The sequence below is a fragment of the Sturnira hondurensis genome, unplaced genomic scaffold (assembly GCF_014824575.4).
Source record: "Sturnira hondurensis isolate 20B ecotype Veracruz unplaced genomic scaffold, ASM1482457v3 Scaffold0009125, whole genome shotgun sequence".
Lineage (NCBI taxonomy): Eukaryota > Metazoa > Chordata > Mammalia > Chiroptera > Phyllostomidae > Sturnira > Sturnira hondurensis.
Genome location: NW_028081756.1, coordinates 2,745,695 through 2,765,172, shown reverse-complemented (window position 1 = coordinate 2,765,172; position 19,478 = coordinate 2,745,695). Strand labels below are relative to the sequence as shown.

The window sequence follows — 19,478 nt, the reverse complement described above, 5'->3', positions numbered from 1 at the left end:
GGTACCAGGTGAATAATTTGTTCAGTTAACTTTGTGATTAAGAGGTGAGGCTTTTCTGTTGCCATTTTTAAAGGACTGAAATGTGAATTTAAGAAGTTAAGAGTTATAAGCACTCAGGTGCATATTTTAGAAAGATTACTCAGGTACCATTTGAAAGTATGGATAAGGAAAGAAAATGGATGCAAAGGAATGAATTAGTCAGAATGTAGAAAGTCCTTAGAAGAGATGTGGGCCTGAACTGAGGCAAGGATGGGGCTTGCAGGAGGAAACTCAAAGGTCTAGTGACTTAGGTTTCTCACTGGGATGCTGGGGTGGATCTGCTGCAACAGAGGCTTCAGAAGGGCAGACTCAGAGAAGACAGCTGAGGAGTCTAATTTAGGTTACATTTGAAGTGTCAGTGGAGTGTCTACTTACAAAAAGATAAAAGGACTTAAACTCTGAAGAGAGTTCTAGGCTGGGATATAGATGGCCTCTGAGCAGAAAATGTGTTAAAGTTAGAAGCAGCAGTGAGTTTGCCCAAGGAGTCCATGTAGAATGAGGAGCAATAAGCAGCCCAGGGGAGTGGCAGCATTAAGGAGAAGGTAGACCAGGAGTGAGCCGGGAACACGGGAGGCCTGTGTAGAAAGGCTAGAGGTGGGTTAGGGGAAGTGGAATCATGAGGCTAAGGGATCTGGTGTGTGGCAATTAAGTTATTAGTGACCTCATCCATAACAGTTTCAGTAGTACCTGCAGAAGTGCCTTCCAGGATTGTGCTGGTTCATGAGTAACAAGAAAGAGGAAATGGATGGTGATTGTACATTACATTTTGAGGGAGTTTTCCTCTCAATTTTTGGAGAGTCTAAGGGGTAGAACTCTGTCCTAAGGAAGATGAGAGGGATTTCAGATCTGGTGGAAAGGTTGAAAGTTTGCTTTTGATCTCATTCAGGAACCAATTCCTCTGGAAATAAAGGAAAATAAGCTGAGGCAGATGAAGTAGATACATTTTGGGGGTGAATACTAGAGAATCAATCCTGTTTCTAATCTTGCTGTTGTTCTTTTTATTGTTTTAAGTAGAGGTTGAGACAAAGGTAGGTAGGTGAGTGGGTGAGCAGCTTGGGGAGAGAGGAATGTTGTCTCAGCTGTTCTGTGGGGTGGAGAGTGCACAGGATGCCCCTGGAGACCAGGAGCTGAGTGCTGCAGGACGATGCCCGGGGGCGGTGAGTGTGTCCTGACGTACTTTCAGTGCCCAGCACTTAACAGAAAGGAGTAGAGAAGCAGAAGGTTGAGGTAATATACATTTGGAAGTTTATAGGGTAGATGCAGTGGGTAGTGAAGGGGTGGCTGAAGGAAAATTCCTTGGGAATATGACTCGCCAAGGAATAAAGTCAAGCTATGAGGTGGCGGTAGTAGACTTGCAGAAAGAAAGGAAGGTTGAGAAGCAGAGTTAGAACGTGATGGCATAGAGTAGTCCCCACAGTTGGTCTGGGAGGTTAGGTGTACCTGCCAGAGATGAGTCTAGTGACCTTGTGGACCTGCACTTAGAACTCCAGGAAAGGGGAGTACAGGTGAAATTAAGGTCCCTGGTTAGGTTTGCTGAAGTGCAGTGTGGGTGAGGGGCACGGGAAGTGAGCTGTCCCAAGCACTTGTTGGCCAGGATGGAGGAACATCTGTGCAACTAGTCCTGTACCTTCCTCTGAGCAGGAAACCAGGTCAGGACAGTGGGGTGGGGACTAAGAGGTAGACAGATGACAGAAATGGGGCCTGGTTAAAGGAGGGAACTATACTCATTGTTCAGCTCTAAAATGTGGCTTCATTTTGGTTTTTTCAGACAAGAGATAGATTGTTAAAATTGCATACATTGTACTGTTTTGATAGGAAATTTTGTTGGTATGTTAGTTCTGTCAGAAAGGTTTTTGAAATTATAGTTGCTCTGTTTTTTTTTTCCCCTCCATCTTAGGTCTTATTTTGCCGTCTTACAGATGAGCAACATAAAGTCTACCAAAATTTCATTGATTCGAAAGAAGTTTACAGAATTCTCAATGGAGAGACACAGGTCAGTTAAATGATGGAAGCATGATGCATGCCAGTGAAATTAAGGGAAGCAGGAAAAGAAAGGTAACTGGTACTAGTGAGGGAGAGATTCACTGTTACTCTCTTGAAAACATTTCAGTGGAAGCCTTCACTTAAATTGGAACCCTTACAGAAGTAAGAGGCCACATGGTTAAATTCAGCATGCTCCCTTTTTATCTGTGCTGAAGCACTGTTACACTTGAATCCAACACTGCATAGTCTAGTAATAGAAGAATATCACTAGACAACACGGTCAGCAATGGTGAGTCCTTCAGGGACTGCTGATCCTATGCATAATGCAGGGAAGCAGACTCAGAACTCTGGGGTTAGCAGGTGTAAGGAAGAAGAATTATTGTTACAGATTTTTCTAGCACAACATTTTAGTTACTGGCAGTGCTCAGAAATCTGTAGGTAAATGTCTACTCAATAAAGATACATAGTAGCCCTGGCTGGTGTGGTTCAGTGGATAGAGGACCAGCCTGTGAATAGAAAGGTTGCAATTCCCAGTCAGGGCACATGCCGGGGTTTCAGGCTGGGTCCGTGCTTGGGGGGTGTGGGAGAGGCAGCCAACTGTTTCTCTCTCTCATTGAAGTTTCTCTCCCTCTCTTTTTTTCTCCCTTACCCTCTCTCTGAAAGTAAATAAAATCTTTTTTTAAAGTGCATGTAGTAGGTTTATAATCAGCATATAAGTCTAAAGCTTTGTGTAAACTGTTCAGCTTGTGTTTCAGTATCTTAAAATATGAATTGTGTTTTACTTATCTGACATATATGACACTCTTAGTCCTTGATCTGTGCTCATTGGAGGTACTGCTGAGTAGTACGGTCTGCTGCCTCAGCCGCACTCTTGTTTATGCATGGAGGTAGGTGAAGAGATGAGTGCGGGTGAAATGGCTACTTGTGTTCCCTAACATCTACATGCTTTTTCCTCCAGATTGTCATTTCAGTTCTTTAACCATCTCTCATAATTTATTATTTTGTGTTTTATGATAGGTTTTTAAATTATTCACATTTATTCAACCCTTCTAAATCTGCCCTTATCTACACATGCCTCCAAGTTGTGAAACCATAGGTGGTCTAGGTCAGCACTATCTGGTAGCTTCAGAATGTAAGTCACATGTGTGATTTAAAATCTTCTAATAATCGCATTTAAAAAGATAAAGAAAAATGGTGAAATTAATTTTATAATTTATTTACCTGATACATCTAAAAGACTTTAGTATGTACTCAGAATTTTAAAATAATATTTGAGATATTTTACTCTTTTGTTGTAAATCTTCAAATTTGGGTACAGTTGACCCTTAAGCAACTCAGGGATTGGGGCACTGGCACTCCACCTGCACTTCATACAATCAGAAATTTCCTTGTAGCTTTTCACACCTCAAAAACTTAACTATAGTCAGCCCTTGGTGTCTGAGGGAGATTTGGGCCAGGACCCTCTGTGGATACCAAAATCCAAAGTTGCTCAAGTCCCTTGTATAAAATAGCATGGAGAAATGCATATAGTTGGCACTCTGTGTGCGCAGATTCCCAGCCTCTGATCAAAAATACTGGTTTCAGTCAACGGTTGAATATGTGGATGCTAAACCCATGGATAGGGAGGGCTGACTATCAAAAAAAAAAATCTCACATAAGAAGGCCCTCTTTGTTCAGTTCAAACCTGTGTTGTTCAAGGGTCCACTGTATTTCACATTTGTGGCACATCTGAGTTTGGACTAGCCACACTTCTTGTGCTACATGTGGCTTTTGACTACTATGTTGGACAGCACAGGTCTAGGGAAAGGAAGACGAGTTACAGGTGATTCTTTCGGTGAATTTTGGCAATGTTCCCGATTTATTGAGATCTTTTGTGCTATAGCTGTTTAATTGTTGTTTACTGGTCAGAACTATCAAAGTCTTTGATTACTGGCTTAATTTATGATTCATCTTTTTCTGCTTGGGCTTTTATACTGGTGAGCTTGATTTGAGTTACACTCTGGGAGCTGTGCAAGATATCTCTCTGCTAGTCGTGGAAAGTAGGTACTCACCCTTGGTCTGTCCTGCTGAATGGACTGTCCACATCTTTCCCATTTGTGTATTTTCTGTGCAGATATATTTTCTGATGTAATACTAGTGTAAAGGTAAGTTGGACTTCAACCTCTGACTCATATTAAATTATAGAACTTTTAGTGAGGTACTTAGGTGTGTAATATTCTTTTTTAAGTTTTTAAAAATTTTTACTTATTTATTTTTAGACAGAGGGGAAGGAAGGGAAAAAGAGAGGGAGAGAAACATCAATGTGTGGTTGCCTATAGCATGCCCCCTACTTGGGACCTGGCCTGCAACCCAGGCCTGTGCCCTGACTGGGAATCCCAACTGGTGACCCTTTGGTTCACCGCCTGCACTCAGTCCACTGAGCTACACCAGCCAGGGTAGGTATGTAATACTTAAATGCATTTGATAAGTCACATGACTGATTTGTCCAAAACTTTGATGGGTATAATATTTTTTATTTACATTTAAAAGATATGTCAGTTATATATATAAAGTTTTTCTGATGTTGTGAGCTGCATACCTTTTTTTCCAGTGAGGGAAAAGAAACCATCATTAATTGAATATGACCCATATAGACATGTTTGGCCCAACAGAATTGTTTTATTTCAAGAGAACTTGAGCTATCAGGAAAAGAAGATGAGTGAAGGTTGATTTCCTCCAACTCCGAATATGCTGTGATTAGGGAGGAAGAAGCTAGTAAAGAGTTCCTTCTTAACCTGTGTTACATGTCAAGCAGCCTCCTTCCCTTCTTTCCTGAGTGAACATGAGTTTACACAAAATAATCATGAGTGCACATAATTCTTTTATACCATAGATTTTCTCTGGACTTATAGCCCTAAGAAAAATCTGCAACCACCCTGATCTCTTTTCGGGAGGCCCCAAGAATCACAGAGGTATTTCAGATGATGAACTAGAGGAAGATAAGTTTGGATACTGGAAACGTTCTGGGAAAATGATAGTTGTTGAATCTTTGTTGAAGATATGGTACAAGCAGGATCAACGAGTATTGCTATTTTCTCAGTCAAGACAGGTGAGCATGCATATCTCATACAGGAAACAGTATGGGAAAGAATCTAAAATAATGGTTCCAAAAGCAAATCTGCCTGCTGATACTGGGGTTGCAGCCTGCAAATTGCTTTAGGAGCTTAGATCTTTCTCTAGATTTGGTGCCCAGAAGTTGGCTTTTTAAAAAGACTTAATCTGTGATTTTGGGGTTAGGGTGAGTTTGGATTTGAACTCAAATAAATGCCCACCTATTTATAAAACTTGTATGAATTAGCGGCAGGGAAATACCAAAAAAACTCTTGTAGTAATTATATTTATCCACCTCAAAGCAAGAAACCCTCTTAAGATTGTTGGGACCCTAGTTCACTGTTGGTGGGATTGCAGACTGGTACAACCACTATGGAAAACAGTATGGAATTTTCTAAGAAAACTAAAAATGGACGTGCCTTTTGACCCAGCAATTCCACTCTTAGGATTATATCCTAAGAACCCTGAACCACCAATCCAAAAGAACCTATGCATCCCAATGTTCATAGCAGCACAATTCACGATAGCCAAGAGTTGGAAGCAACCTAGATGCCCATCGGTCAATGACTGGATCAAAAAACTATGGTACATTTACACAATGGAATTCTATGCCGCAGAAAGGAAGAAGGAACTACTGCCCTTTGCAACATCATGGATGGAACTGGAAAGCATTATGCTGAGCGAAATAAGCCAGGCGGTGAAAGACAAATATCATATGATCTCACCGTTAACAGGAATCTAAACAAACCAAACAAGCAAGCAAAATACGACCAATGACACTCAAATATGGAACAGGCTGACAGGGTCCAGAGGGGAGAGGGGAGAGAATCATAGGGGAAAAGGGAATGGACTCACAGGAACAAGTATAAAGGACACATGGACAATAACTAAGGGTGGGGGGTGGAAAGGGGAGGGAGGCGGGGAGCATGGGGCGGGGTTCGGAATATAAGACAGAAACCTGTACTTGAACAAGAATTAAATAAAAATTATATTTAAAAAAAAAAGGATTGTTGGGAAGGCATGACTGTTTACACAAATTAGAGAAGCACTCACTGTGGGTGCATATTTGATTTTTAAACTCTTATTCCCCATCCTCTCTTCCAAACAGATGTTGGACTTACTTGAAGTATTCGTTAGAGCCCAAAAGTATTCCTACCTCAAAATGGATGGTACTACTACAATAGCTTCAAGACAACCCCTGATTACAAGATTCAATGAGGTAAAGAGTGAGTATAACAGTAGATTCCCATTGTGCTACTGTATGCAGAGGGACAGGAAGTGTTTCCACACCCACCTGAGCAGTGCTTATATCTGGACTGAGCAGCAGGTGGAGAGGGGTGTTTTGCTCTTAACTTTATGCATTTATGGATTATTGATGTGTGTGTGTATTTTTAATTGAAAATCCAACTTTTACATGTTACTAATATTGACATTAAAAGTAGGAGTCATGAGATGACAGCTTGACTTACCACCAGAGGTCTTTAGGACATAACACATTCCTTATGTAAGGAATATTTTGGATGCGTAGAGTATGGAAAGGCAGAGGTGAAGAGTTCTAACTGCTCTTAAATGTGCATACTAAGTGTTGTATGTCTTACCTCTAGGACACATCCATATTTGTGTTTCTTCTGACTACTCGGGTGGGTGGCCTAGGAGTCAACCTGACGGGAGCAAACAGAGTCATTATCTATGATCCTGACTGGAATCCAAGCACAGACACACAGGTCTGTTTATTTTTTAAAAGGAGTGTATTGGTGACATATAATCGATCCTTGAACAACATGGGTTTGAACTGTATGTGTCCACTTTTATGTAGATTTTTTTCAGTAAATACAGTAAATGTATTTTGTCTTCTTTGTGATTTCTTAGTAATATTTACTTTTTTCTAGCTTATTTTATTGTATGAATACAGTGTATAATACATATACAAAATATATGTTCCTCAACTGTTCATGTTATGGATAAGCTTCCTGTTAACAGTAGGCTCTTAGTAGTTAAGTTTTTGGGGAGTAGAAGTTACATGCAGGAGTTAGCGAGAGTTAGCTTGTGTTCAAGGGTCCGCTGCAGTTTAATGGCACATGGGAGTATCCTTCGTGCTCCTCTTAGCTTCAGTTTCACATCTGGGTTGTTGCTTAGTCTTCAGCACATGGAAGATGTTCTCCAGTATCACAGACAGGAAGAGTTCCAGCAGTTTGTTCACAGCATCCATCTCTAGATCTGAGGTAAAAGGAGTATGTGACATTATACTCATTGTTTGTTAGAGATTTTAGTCTCTCTTTGTCACATGCCTGTTTATCTTCCTTAATAGGCCTTAGATGTATTTAGCCTTACGGGACAATTTTAACTTTGGGAGTGGAAGGAAGCAACAAGTTATCTCTCTCTTTTCAACAGTGCTTGAAGTGGGAAGGGCCCTTGTTAAGCTGTGTTTCTCTGCCATAGGCTCGGGAGCGAGCGTGGAGGATCGGCCAGAAGAAGCAGGTGACAGTGTATAGGCTTCTGACTGCAGGCACCATTGAAGAAAAGATTTACCACCGGTCAGTCTGCCCACCCCTTGGTTGACATCTGACCTCCTAGCTGTGGTGTGTGCAGGGTGTACAAGTACACTGCCCGGGTTACAAGGAGGTTTTTTTTTTTAAGCATTGTTTTTAAGAAATCTTTCTGTCTTGGAACAGCAGTTGCTATAACTTGAGGAATAATGCAGTTTTTAAAAAATTCTTGATTTTATATTTTTATTACTAAATTAAATGGCTGATTATGAGGGGTTTTTTTTTAGATTTTATTTATTTATTTATATTTAGAGGGGAAGGAGAGAGGGAGAGAAACATCAATGTATGGTTGCCTTTCGTGCATCCCCTGCTGGGAGTTGGCCTGCAAGGAACAGGCCTGCAACCCAGGCATGTGCCCTGACTGGGAATCGAACCGCGATCCTCTGGTTCACAGGCCCACGCTCAATCCACTGAGCTACACCAGCCAGGATGAGGGTTTTTTAAAAGATTTTATTTATTTATCTTTTAGAGGGGAAGGGAAGGAGAGAGGGAGAGAAATACCAATGTATGGTTGCCTCTGGTGTGTCCCCTGCCGGGAACTGGCCTGTAACTCAGGCATGTGCCCTGACTGGGAATCGAACCGTGATTGTGTGGTTCGCNGGGAGAGAAACATCAATGTATGGTTGCCTTTCGTGCATCCCCTGCTGGGAGTTGGCCTACAAGGAACCGGCCTGCAACCCAGGCATGTGCCCTGACTGGGAATCGAACCGCGATCCTCTGGTTCACAGGCCCACACTCAATCCACTGAGCTACACCAGCCAGGATGAGGGTTTTTTTAAAGATTTTATTTATTTATCTTTTAGAGGGGAAGGGAAGGAGAGAGGGAGAGAAATACCAATGTATGGTTGCCTCTGGTGTGTCCCCTGCCGGGAACTGGCCTGTAACTCAGGCATGTGCCCTGACTGGGAATCGAACCGTGATTGTGTGGTTCGCAGGCCCACGCTCAATCCACTGAGCTACACCAGCCAGGTGATTATGAGTTTTTTAAAAATGTTTTGAACATGGTCATTTTCCACCTTAATAAATTGCAAGGACTGCTGATGTTTAAACTTCATATTGTTTGAGAGAAATGTTCCTACCTACTATGTTGTGCCATCTTTGTTCAGAACAATTTTAAGAAGTGACAGAATTAAAATGTTAACATATTGGTGTTTATACATAGCAGGTAGGTAGGGGTGTTCTGATAGCCTTGGCTCAGATGCCCACAGAGAAAGGCTGACCAGGACACCTGTCTTTTCCTCCATCTTTCTCTCTGTAAAGAGTAGGGGATTTAAGTAAGGATAACTTCAACAGTAGAATGGAGATGTTGCCAATTTCTCCCCTTCCTCTGCTGAAGACCTTATTTAGACCTTATCCCAGCTCATAGGAGGAGGCCCCTTCTTCCCACCCTCTTCTGGCCTACTCTTGGGGTGACTCATGTTCTTCAGGGCCTGCTGTGAAAGTGCTTGAGGCAAGCTGAGTCCTGATGGGGAGAGCTTCCTCTGAGAGAGATGCCTTAGCCAAGAGAATAAGCGACCAGCAGGAGGAGAAGGCAGGGCTACCTCGTAGAGCTATCTGGGCAAGAGTGACAATGGTATGGTAGTCTAGCATAGAGTGTGGATCAGCAGGTGGAAGCTGGTGAGACAGCTCCAAGTGAAAACTTTGCAAAGCTCAGGTAAGAGTTTCCTCAGCCCCATCATAGGAAGATTCTGCCTAGGGCAGGGCAGGGAACACTTGGTCTAGGGGTCTGGAGGCTGACTCTTTTCGGCTTAGAAACAGTATGAGTCATTTGAATGCATGTGACAAGGTGTTTCTTAAAATGTGATGAATCTTGGAAATTGCAAACACCCATTGGGTATGGATAATAATAAAGTATCTTAGAGTCAGTGAAATACGGGAGACCACCTGATGTTTTATGTACTTCCTGAATTGTAATTTTCCAAGGCTACAAGTTCTGGGGATTATTTAGACATCTGCATAGCTGCAGCTATCATGTCTCTCTTACATTGTTTTACAATTAGAATTTTGAGATAGAGCTAAGCATTGTTTTATACTAGTTTAATTTTTATCTTTTAGACAAATCTTCAAGCAGTTCTTGACAAATAGAGTGCTCAAGGATCCAAAGCAACGGCGATTTTTCAAGTCCAATGATCTTTATGAGCTGTTTAGTCTGACTAGTCCTGATGCATCCCAGAGCACTGAAACAAGTGCTATTTTTGCAGGTATTATATAAAGTCATTTAACTTAAAGGAATAAGTTATGTAAGAATTATGTAATGTAACATTAGTGTTTTTTTTCCTTTTATAGGAACTGGTTCAGATGTTCAAACACCCAAATGCCATTTAAAAAGAAAACTTCAACTGACCTTTGGAACAGAGCATAACATTCCAATGTGCAAAAAGTTCCCTGATTCTAACGTATTTGCAAATGATGGCACATCATCTGAAGAGAAATCTATAGCTATTAGATCTAATGGAAATGCAGTAACTTCTAATCGAGATGATCCTTTGAGAGATGCCCCTCAAACATCTACGAATCTAACCAGAGAAGAGACAGATGCAGTGTCTCAGCTGGAGGGCTCATCCGTGTTAAGTGGAAATGGGGAGTGTTCAAATTCTCCAAGAATCAGTAAAATGGACAGGATGTCTGGTGAGGAAAGCATCGATGAAAAACAGGGCCTTTCTGATAAAACAGAAAGCTGCCAGGTTCAAACAGAACCTCCTTGGGAGAATGAACAAATGGAAAAGAATTTTTATAAGCACAAGTCAAAAACAAAACATAGTGTGGCAGAAGAGACCCAAGAGAAACTTCTGAGAAGGAAGCAAAAGCCTAAGAGCTCTAGGTGTTGCAGAGATGCCAAGTTTGAAGGGATACGAATTCCACACCTAGTGAAGAAAAGGCAGTACCAGAAGCAAGACAGTGAAAATGAAAGTGAGAATAAGGAGCAGAGCAATGATGATTATGTGTTAGAAAAGCTTTTCAAAAAATCAGGTAATCCTTTTGCTAGATTTGCCACAGGTGTCTTAGGAACAGAACATGAATAAGTTGTTTTTAGCAATAGCAGCCTATACTGACAGTGCAGAGAGGGCTCTCCACTGGAAGTATTTTTTCTCCTAAAATGAAGATTTGGAATTTATTGACATTTTAAAAAATCATATTCACCTCTCTTTTTTTTAAAGACCTAGACAATTTGAAACTTTGGAGAACAATAGAACTTAAAACCACTTACAGGAGGGGTACAATACAATGCTTTAAATGGATTTGTGCTATCTAAACATTCAGAAAATTTCTCTGCCTGCTATATTTATCTGATTTTCCAGCCACAGGAGATTAAAGTAAAATCATGGGAAAAGAGACCAGGGATATGTCCAGAGGCAGGCACTCTCGAAGCAGGAAAGCTGATAGCTAATATTAATGGTGAAAAACCGGGAAAGCAGACTCAATAATTGCTCAGGACCCTGTAGGATAGGTACTCCTGCGGTTAGTCACCCCTGGGAATGCCATTCCTTTCAGACCTGGGCAGTCATTGTGTTCACTGTGATGTGAAGTTCACTGTTTATGGTTCTTTGTTCAAGAAGGCAGACTTATGTAGGCATTTCAGATAGAAGCCTTCGGGGCCTGATGCTCTCTTGTAACTTGTTAACTCTCTTTTTTCTACAGTCACTGGTCTGTTTTCTTAGGAAAGTATCTGTTTTGTCTAGTTTTCAAGTTCATAGAGACATACAAAATACTTGTAATACCTTATTAAATTTGCTTCTGTTTCAAGATAATTTCCCCCTTATCATTTTTAATTTTGTATATTCCCTCTGATTTTTTCTTTGATTAAAGTAAGCTAGTGGTGTGTCTTTTTCCCCCCCAGTAAACCAGGATTTTGATTTGTTAATTAGATCCATGGTTGTGCTCTACCTTATTAATTTTTACTCTTATCTTCATTACTTTCTTCCTTGTGCTTTTGTTTTTGTTGTGTTTTGTTGATTTTTTTCGCTTAATTGTTATAAAACTGACTTGAAAATTTAGTTCTCTTATCTTTCATTTTTATTGATGTAAGTGTTCTTTTTAAAAAATGTAACTTATTGATTATGCTATTACAGTTGTCCCGTTTTCCCCCTTCACTCCCCTCCACCCTGCACACCCTTTCCCACCCACTTCCCCCCTTTAGTTCATGTCTATGTGTCATACTTGTAAGTTCTTTAGCTTCTATATTTCTTATACTCTTCTTGCCTTCCCCCTATTTTCTACCTACCATCTATGCTACTTATTCTCTGTACCTTTTCCCCCTCTGTCCTCCTCCCACTCCCCTGTTGATAATCCTCCATGTGATCTCCATTTCTGTGGCTCCACTTCTGTTCTAGTTGTTTGCTTAGTTCGTTTTTGTTTTAGGTGTGGTTGTTAATAATTGTGAGTTTGCTGTCATTTTACTATAGATGTTTTTTATCTTCTTTTTCTGAGATAAGTGCTTTTAACATTTCATATAATAAGGGCCTGGTGATGATGAACTCCTTTAACTTGACCTTATCTGGGAAGCACTTTATCTGTCCTTCCATTCTAAATGAAAGCTTTGTTGGATAGAGAAATCTTGGATGTAGGTCCTTGCCTTTCATGACTTGGAATACTTCTTTCCAGCCCCTTCTTACCTGCAAGATCTCTTTTGTCTGATGGGAACTCCTTTGTAGTTGTTGCCTTATCTCTTGTTGCTTCTAGGATTTTCCCCTTCATTTTAATCTTAGGTAATGTAATTGTGATGTGCCTTGGTGTGTTCTTCCTTGGGGTGAACTTCTTTGGGACTCTCTGAGGTTTCTGGACTTCTTGGAAGTCTATTTCCTTTGCCAGATTGAGGAAGTTCTCCTTTATTTTATTGTTTGTTCAAATAACTTTTTCACTTGTTGCTTTTCCTCTTCTCCTTCTGGTACCCCTATAATTCGGACATGGGAACGTTTAAAGATGTCCTGGAAAGTCCTAAACCTCTCCTCATTTTTTTGAAATCTTGTTTCTTCCTTCTTTTCTATTTGGTTGTTTTTTTCTTCCTTCTGGTCCACTCCATTGATTTGAGTCCCAGTTTCCCTCCCATCAATATTGGTTCCCTGTACATTTTCCTTTATTTCACGTAGCGTAGCCTTCGGGTTTTTATCTAATTTGCCATCAGGATGCTCAATTCCGTGAGTATCCGGATCGCCAGTGCTTTGAACTTTGCATCTGATAAGTTAGCTATCTCTTTGTTGCTTAGTTGTATTTTTTCTGGAGCTTTTATCTATTCTTTCATTTGGGCTATTTTTTTTGTCTTGACGTGTCTCTTATGTAGTGAGGGGCAGAGCCTTAGGTGTTTGCCAGGGCGGGTCAACCTAGTTGCTGGGTTGTGACGCTGTATGTGGGGCAAGGGTCACAGAGGGAACAATGATGCTTGCTCCACTCTGCCAGATTTCACTCCATTTCACCACTTCCTCCAAGCAAACTGGGCCCTTCTGTTATTGATTACTGGATGGGTGGGCTTGTGTATGTTCTAGGACCCTGTGGGTCTCTCCAGTGAACTCTCCTGTGAGGCTAGGAGTTTCTCCTGGCACCTCAACCCCCACAGGTGTTTTGAGGCTTTCTTTTCCCACACAGGAGCCCTGAGTTGTACAATCTGCCTCACTCCCCAATTTTGCCTGGTTTATCTGCGCATGAATGTGGGACCACCTGGGCAGCCAGCCATCTCTCTGGGTCTGCCTGCTGCCACCCCGTACCCAGAGTCTGACAGCCGCTGCCTGTGCACCTGGGCCACTGACTATGTACCTGGGGTCCACCAGCCAGCACTTTTTTTTTTTTTAAGATCTTATTTATTTATCTTTAGAGGGGAAGGGAAGGAGAGAAGGAGAGAAATATCAATGTATGGTTGCCTCTCGTGAGTCCTCCACTGGGAACTGGCCTGCAACCCAGGAATGTGCCCTGACTGGGAATCGAACTGCAATCCTGTGGTTCACAGGCCTGAGCTCAATCCACTGAGCTACACCAGCCAGGGCTCAGCCATCACTTTTTTTGCCACAGCCCCTCTCCATCCAGCTGCCCAACTGGGCCCCTCCTACCAGTCTGGATGAATGTGTCTATTTTAACTCTTTGGTTGTAAGATTTCCATACAGTTCAATTTTCTGTCAGTACTGGTTTTTTTTTGTTTGTTTGTTTGTTTCTAAGTTTTTGTTGTACTTATTTTGGTTGTGCAAGGAGGCACAGTGTGTCTACCTATGCCTCCATCTTGGCTGGAAGTCTGATGTAAGTGTTCCTATGCATTCTCCATTGATAACTGCATTAAATTCTTCTGTTATGTGGTGTTTTCATGGTCATTACATTTTAGGAATTCTATAATTCTGGTTTATATTTTTTCCTTAAATAAAAAAATTTATTAATAGAAGGTTTCAAATTTTCCATATAGGTGGGAAGAGGTTATGTTGAAGTGATGAAAGAATTATGCTTTGATAATTGTAAATCAGGGATAGTACTAGTTCATCCCTCATAAGATGGTGATGAAGATAAATTGCAATAGCATTTGTAAAGTTTTTGGGTCTCAGTAAATAAGCAGCTAAAGTATTCATTATTTTTCTCTACCCACAACATGCTAGACTATACAGAGAAAGAAACTGTGATTGTTTACATCCTGAAATAACACATTCCCTGTTTCCTTTGTTCTTGCTAGTTGGTGTGCACAGTGTCCTGAAACATGATACCATCATGGATGGAGCCAGTCCAGATTATGTGCTGGTGGAGGCAGAGGCCAATCGTGTGGCCCAGGATGCTCTGAAAGCACTGAGACTCTCTCGTCAGCGGTGTCTGGGATCAGTGTCTGGTGTGCCCACCTGGACTGGCCACAGAGGGTTTTCTGGTGCACCAGTGGGAATAAAGTAAGAGATTACTGTCCTACCATGCAGGCTTGGAGTAAAGTCAGAGCTGATATGGATACTTGTCCTGTTTATATGCAGTAGTGGAAAATGTCTCAAGGAGGAATTAGATCAGCCAATTTGCATTACATGGGGAAACACATTTGTAATCTTACCTTCTTTCTTGGTTGCATACCCTGCTTTTTCAAAGCCAGTTTTTTAGGGGAAGGAGAAATGATCTGATTTGTTTAAGAGATGATGTTAAAAATAATAAGATTCAGAATCACGGTAAACCTTTATAAGATGATTGGCTAGTTTTTAACAATTAGTAATCGCTATCCTATTCAGTCTACTCTTATGGAAGGATTTTCCTGCCTAGGATTGAGGGTAGTTTTCATCATATGGCAAACAAGGGTCTTGAATGGTTCTTACTCCAGATGGAGCAGTTACTTCCCAGGAAAATAAAGTAGAGGAATCAGTTTGTGATTATGAAAGAAGAATCATGTGGAAGAAAATTTTTCCAGTAAGAGTTTTGTTGTTGAAAGGACATTTCATCTCTTAAGCCACAAAAATAAACATTTTATTTACTCTGATTCTTTTCCATTTAGGAGTAGATTTGGTCAGAAAAGGAATTCCAGCTTCTCTGTGCAGCATCTTTCTTCAACCTCTCCAAAGGAGAAGTGCCAGGTAGTATGATGGCCTGTCTGCTTTTCACATGAGACTCACTTGATTGAATTGTCATGAAAATTTAACCCAATTATGATGTGAAAAAAAATGTTGCCATAATGACATCTGATATTTGTGCTCAGTGCTCTGATTTATGAAGCACTTTTATTTGAATGTAAAAGGGCCAGCTAACTTCCTAAAAGAAAAAGTCTTTAACCCAAGATCGGCAGCAGAATCTCTTTTGCCCTTAGAAAGTTAATATGGGGGTGGGGGGGAAAGAAAGTTAATACAAGGATGGGTGACATGTGAGTCATTGCCCATATAGTCTGCCCCACCCAGAGGTTCAATGCTAGTTTTAAAGACCACTGCCTTCTAGAGTAAAGGTCTAGAAGACTGCCTTGAATGTTTGTGATTCACTAGCTGCCAGAGCATGTGCCCATCTCTCCCTGAGTGCCCTAAGAGTAACTACTAGGCCAGAGTCAACACTCTCTTTGGCCTTTGCTGGTTAAGGGTTATGTTACTGATATAACTTGAAAAGTCCCAGGTTCAGACTCCTATTTTAGGTTAATATGAACATGAGAATAGAGAACCTTTGTTGTTTTAAGGAAACACATGAGGTATTAAAGTAGTAAAGAATAAAATGATTTGAAAGTGAAGAAGAAGTGCACCTATGATATTGTTCCTTACCCACAGTACCAACCTAGATCAGGGTAAATTTGGGAGGAAGAACAGGAAAAGCCCACAGAACTTATTCCTTCTAAAGGCAGTTTCCTAGAAGCTGCCTCTGGAAGCCTTTTCCCCAGCCACTTGGCTCTCCCTCCATCCTCATCACCCAGAATGGTGACCAAGTGACTAGTGTAGTTTTGGAGGGGATTTTTGTTTGTTTGTTTTTTAAGGAAATGTTCTTTGGACTGGGTAGATTTAAGTGCTTGACTCTGCTTTCCTTCTGTGGTAGATACTCTTTCACTATAACTTTCCCATCCTGGCCTGGGTACATGTGTTATTTAAGGCCCCTCAGAACCTTTGGGGAAATTAGTGGGCCCGTATATGAGATGTTATATGTATCCATGCAGTGGTCCTCTTTCTTCAGGACAGCATCATGAAGAAGAACGGAAAAGATAATGTTTCTGAGCATGTTAGTGGAAAAGGGGAAGATGCAGAGTCCTCATCCGGGGCCCTCACTTCATCTTCACTGCTGGCTAAAATGAGAGCTAGAAACCACCTGATTTTGCCAGAGCGGCTAGAAAGTGAAAATGTGCACCTTCAAGAGACTTCTGTTCCACCGCCCTCCACCACAGAACATGATGACCTGCTGGTGGAAATGAGGAACTTCATTGCTTTTCAGGCCCGCGTGGATGGCCAGGCCAGTACTCAGGAGATACTGCAGGAGTTCGAATCCAAGTTATCAGTTTCACAGTCTTGTGTCTTTCGAGAACTATTGAGAAACCTCTGCACTTTTCATAGAACTTCTGGTGGTGAAGGGATTTGGAAACTCAAGGCAGAGTACTGCTGATGAACATTAATTTCTAAACTTTTAATTGACTTCTCTAATGGAAATTTCTGATTAATTAGTAATCATCATGTTTGTCAACAGAGGTTGGCTGCATTTGATGTTTACTTTGAGTGATAGCTAGCTCATAATTAAAACTTTAAGGAAGAAGAAATTCTTTGTAACTTAAAAGTTTTCAAAGTACTTGGGTTAATTTTTTTTGGTACTGTGCATTATGTTATAAAATCGGGGGCCTGTCTGGCTGGGTGGCTAAGTTGTTTGGAGCATCATACCATACACCAAAAGGTTACTGGTTTGATTCCCAGTCAGAGCAAATACCTAGGTTGTGTGTTTCATCCCCAGTCAGGATGCATATGGGAGGCAACTGATTGATGTTATCTTTGAATCATTTTAATTGCCTTTAAACAATCTTTCTTTTAAGGTGATGTTAAATTGGCAGGTATTTTTGTTAGTAAAGCATGAATAGCTTGGCAATAAGTAAGACATGTTCGTAGAAGTTGTAGTGTACTCAGTTTTATACTGACTATACTTTAGGAAAATGAAGTTGCTATATTAAAAAACAAAAACAAAAAATAAACAGAAACAAAAGTATGTTCAGATAAAGCAACCAATACACATGCACACAAACGTCACTCTAGACCACAGCCAGGTCCACCGTCGTTACTGCATAGTGACCATCATTTCAACCCTCCCTGCTTTCCATGATGAAAGGTAACTGAATGTTTGTATTGTAATCATTGTTTGCTTTCCTCATGATGGTGACTGCTTTATGTTGGGCAGCACTGTTCTTAATGTCATTTTGTTTCCATCTCTTTTTCCTTTGCATTCATGATAACTCTTGTGTTTTAAGAGGTTTGCTTTTTCACTGCATATTTCCAACTGTTACGTGTTTGTAGTTTTCTGATGGTGGTGTTTTGACCCACAGTTTTTCTTATCCTTGTTTTTCTTGATTCCTTCTCGTTATGTTAAGACCTCAGCTATGAATTCTTGTTTTCTTAAATTCACTCGCCTTAATTTTTTTTTCCTAGAGTTGTTACTGTGCAACTTGTTTTTTCATTGAATATGTTTTCTCTGGCTTGCTATTTTTTTTTAATATATTTTATTTATTTATCTTTAGAGGGGAAGGGAAAGAGAGAGGAAGGAAACATTAATGTATGGTTGCTTCTTGTGCATCTCCTGCAGGGAACTGGCCCCTGCCAGGAACTGGCCTGCAACCCAAGCATACGCCCTGACTGGGAATCGAACCGCGATCGTCTGGTTCACAGGCCTGCGCTCAATCCACTGAGCTACACCAGCCAGGGCTCTGGCTTGCTATTTGATTCTGTCTGATCTTTCTGTGTTTTGCTCACCTTCCTCTCATTCTGTGTTTTCATTTCATACTCCTGCTGAAGGTGAGCAGCCCTGTCCAGATCTCTGTGCTCCTCCCTGCCACCCAGAGAGGAGGGTTCTGGGTTTGGATCTTAGGGACGTGTCTGCTGAGCAACATGAAGCTGTGGTGGGAGGACTTGGGTTTTACTATATCTTGCTGTGTATAAAGTGTACTTTCCTGCCCAAATTCTTGAGGAAAAAATATGGATGCACATTATACGTGAATAATACCTGAAATGCTTTATATTGGTTCTTGTGTTTTGTGATTATTTGTTACATAGAATTTCTTGTACTAAAATATGTTCAAAAACAAATGCTCAGATTCTCTTATAATACAAAAAACAAGTATCTAAATATAAATAAATAATTGAATTAAAAATTAAAATGAAAGATCTTTTTTTTTTTCTGAAAGTTTGGGCCAAAAAATGTGCGTGTGCATTATATATGGAGCACACTATACATACAAAATATGGTACTTTTTCATTCTGAGATTTTGTTAAATAGCTGTGCCAAGAATCCCTCTCCTTTGGTAGGAGATGTCATAGAGTCAGGATTAACACAAGGATTTTCTGCTGATTTTTTAAAAATTATTCTGGCTTGTTCATTTTTTGGGGGGGGGTGATTTATTATGTATTAGATTTTAGAGGAGGAAGAGTGTATTATTATGCTCCTAGCCATCATTGTCTAGAAGGCATAGAAGGGATTTTTAAACAGGTTAATAAATCTTAAACTTGAGAACTTGGCTCATAAAGGAGTCAAATTCATGACTATTTTGTTTCTGAGAAGTGCTTTTTTATTTTTATTTTTGTAATTATTAGTGTATAAGAGAATTGTGTCCCCCTTGTTCTGAGATTGACGTCCAAATGCAGTTAATGAGTAAAGAGTTTGGGCATCGTGTTGTATGAAATCTAAACTATACTGAGCTAGAGAAGTTGTAGCCTTTTTGACGAGTAGAAAATGCTGTAAAAAGTTAGGATGCAGTGAAACGAAGGTGGTCTTCAGCACAGTTCTTGTCTCACCTACTGGCATGCTGTGACCTTGGCTAGGTCACTGTCCTCCTGTATCTCAGTGTGACTATCAGTAAACATTGTCATTATGTTTCCCAGAGTGAGAGACTTAGTGGAAGAAACTCTAAGTATAATGGTTTTAACTGTAGAGTAACTTACTCATTTAGATAAAAATATAATTTTGGAAACTTTAAAAGCTTTGTACAGTACACATTAGAAGCCATTTAGTACAAAAGAAAATAATAGTAAAGGGATATATGAGGAACAAAAAAGATGAGACATAGAACAAAAAATAAAGGAGCAGATATAAACCCAACTATACTAGTAATAAACGTGAATCAATTAATCCAACCAAAATCTCTCCAGTCACAGATTGTCAGATTGGATTAAAAAAAATCTTAACTTGTCTGCGGGAGGGTATACTTTATTACTATGTTTTTAAGTT

General features: G+C 40.4%; 1 protein-coding gene across 3 annotated transcripts in view; it reads left to right on the top strand.

Annotated features, from left to right (window-relative positions):
• ERCC6 (ERCC excision repair 6, chromatin remodeling factor) overlaps positions 1–16,964 on the top strand; it is an 89,895-nt gene extending 72,931 nt beyond the window's left edge. For all 3 annotated transcript variants that reach the window (XM_037056683.1, XM_037056681.1, XM_037056682.1), the window contains 10 exons: positions 1,937–2,032; positions 4,895–5,110; positions 6,221–6,331; positions 6,717–6,836; positions 7,552–7,646; positions 9,714–9,859; positions 9,945–10,628; positions 14,302–14,506; positions 15,091–15,169; positions 16,239–16,964. In XM_037056683.1, coding sequence (XP_036912578.1) covers positions 1,937–2,032; positions 4,895–5,110; positions 6,221–6,331; positions 6,717–6,836; positions 7,552–7,646; positions 9,714–9,859; positions 9,945–10,628; positions 14,302–14,506; positions 15,091–15,169; positions 16,239–16,661 — 2,175 coding nt within the window. In that variant the 3' untranslated portion in view covers positions 16,662–16,964. The remainder of the gene's footprint in view (positions 1–1,936; positions 2,033–4,894; positions 5,111–6,220; positions 6,332–6,716; positions 6,837–7,551; positions 7,647–9,713; positions 9,860–9,944; positions 10,629–14,301; positions 14,507–15,090; positions 15,170–16,238) is intronic.
• The last annotated feature ends 2,514 nt before the right edge of the window (positions 16,965–19,478 follow it).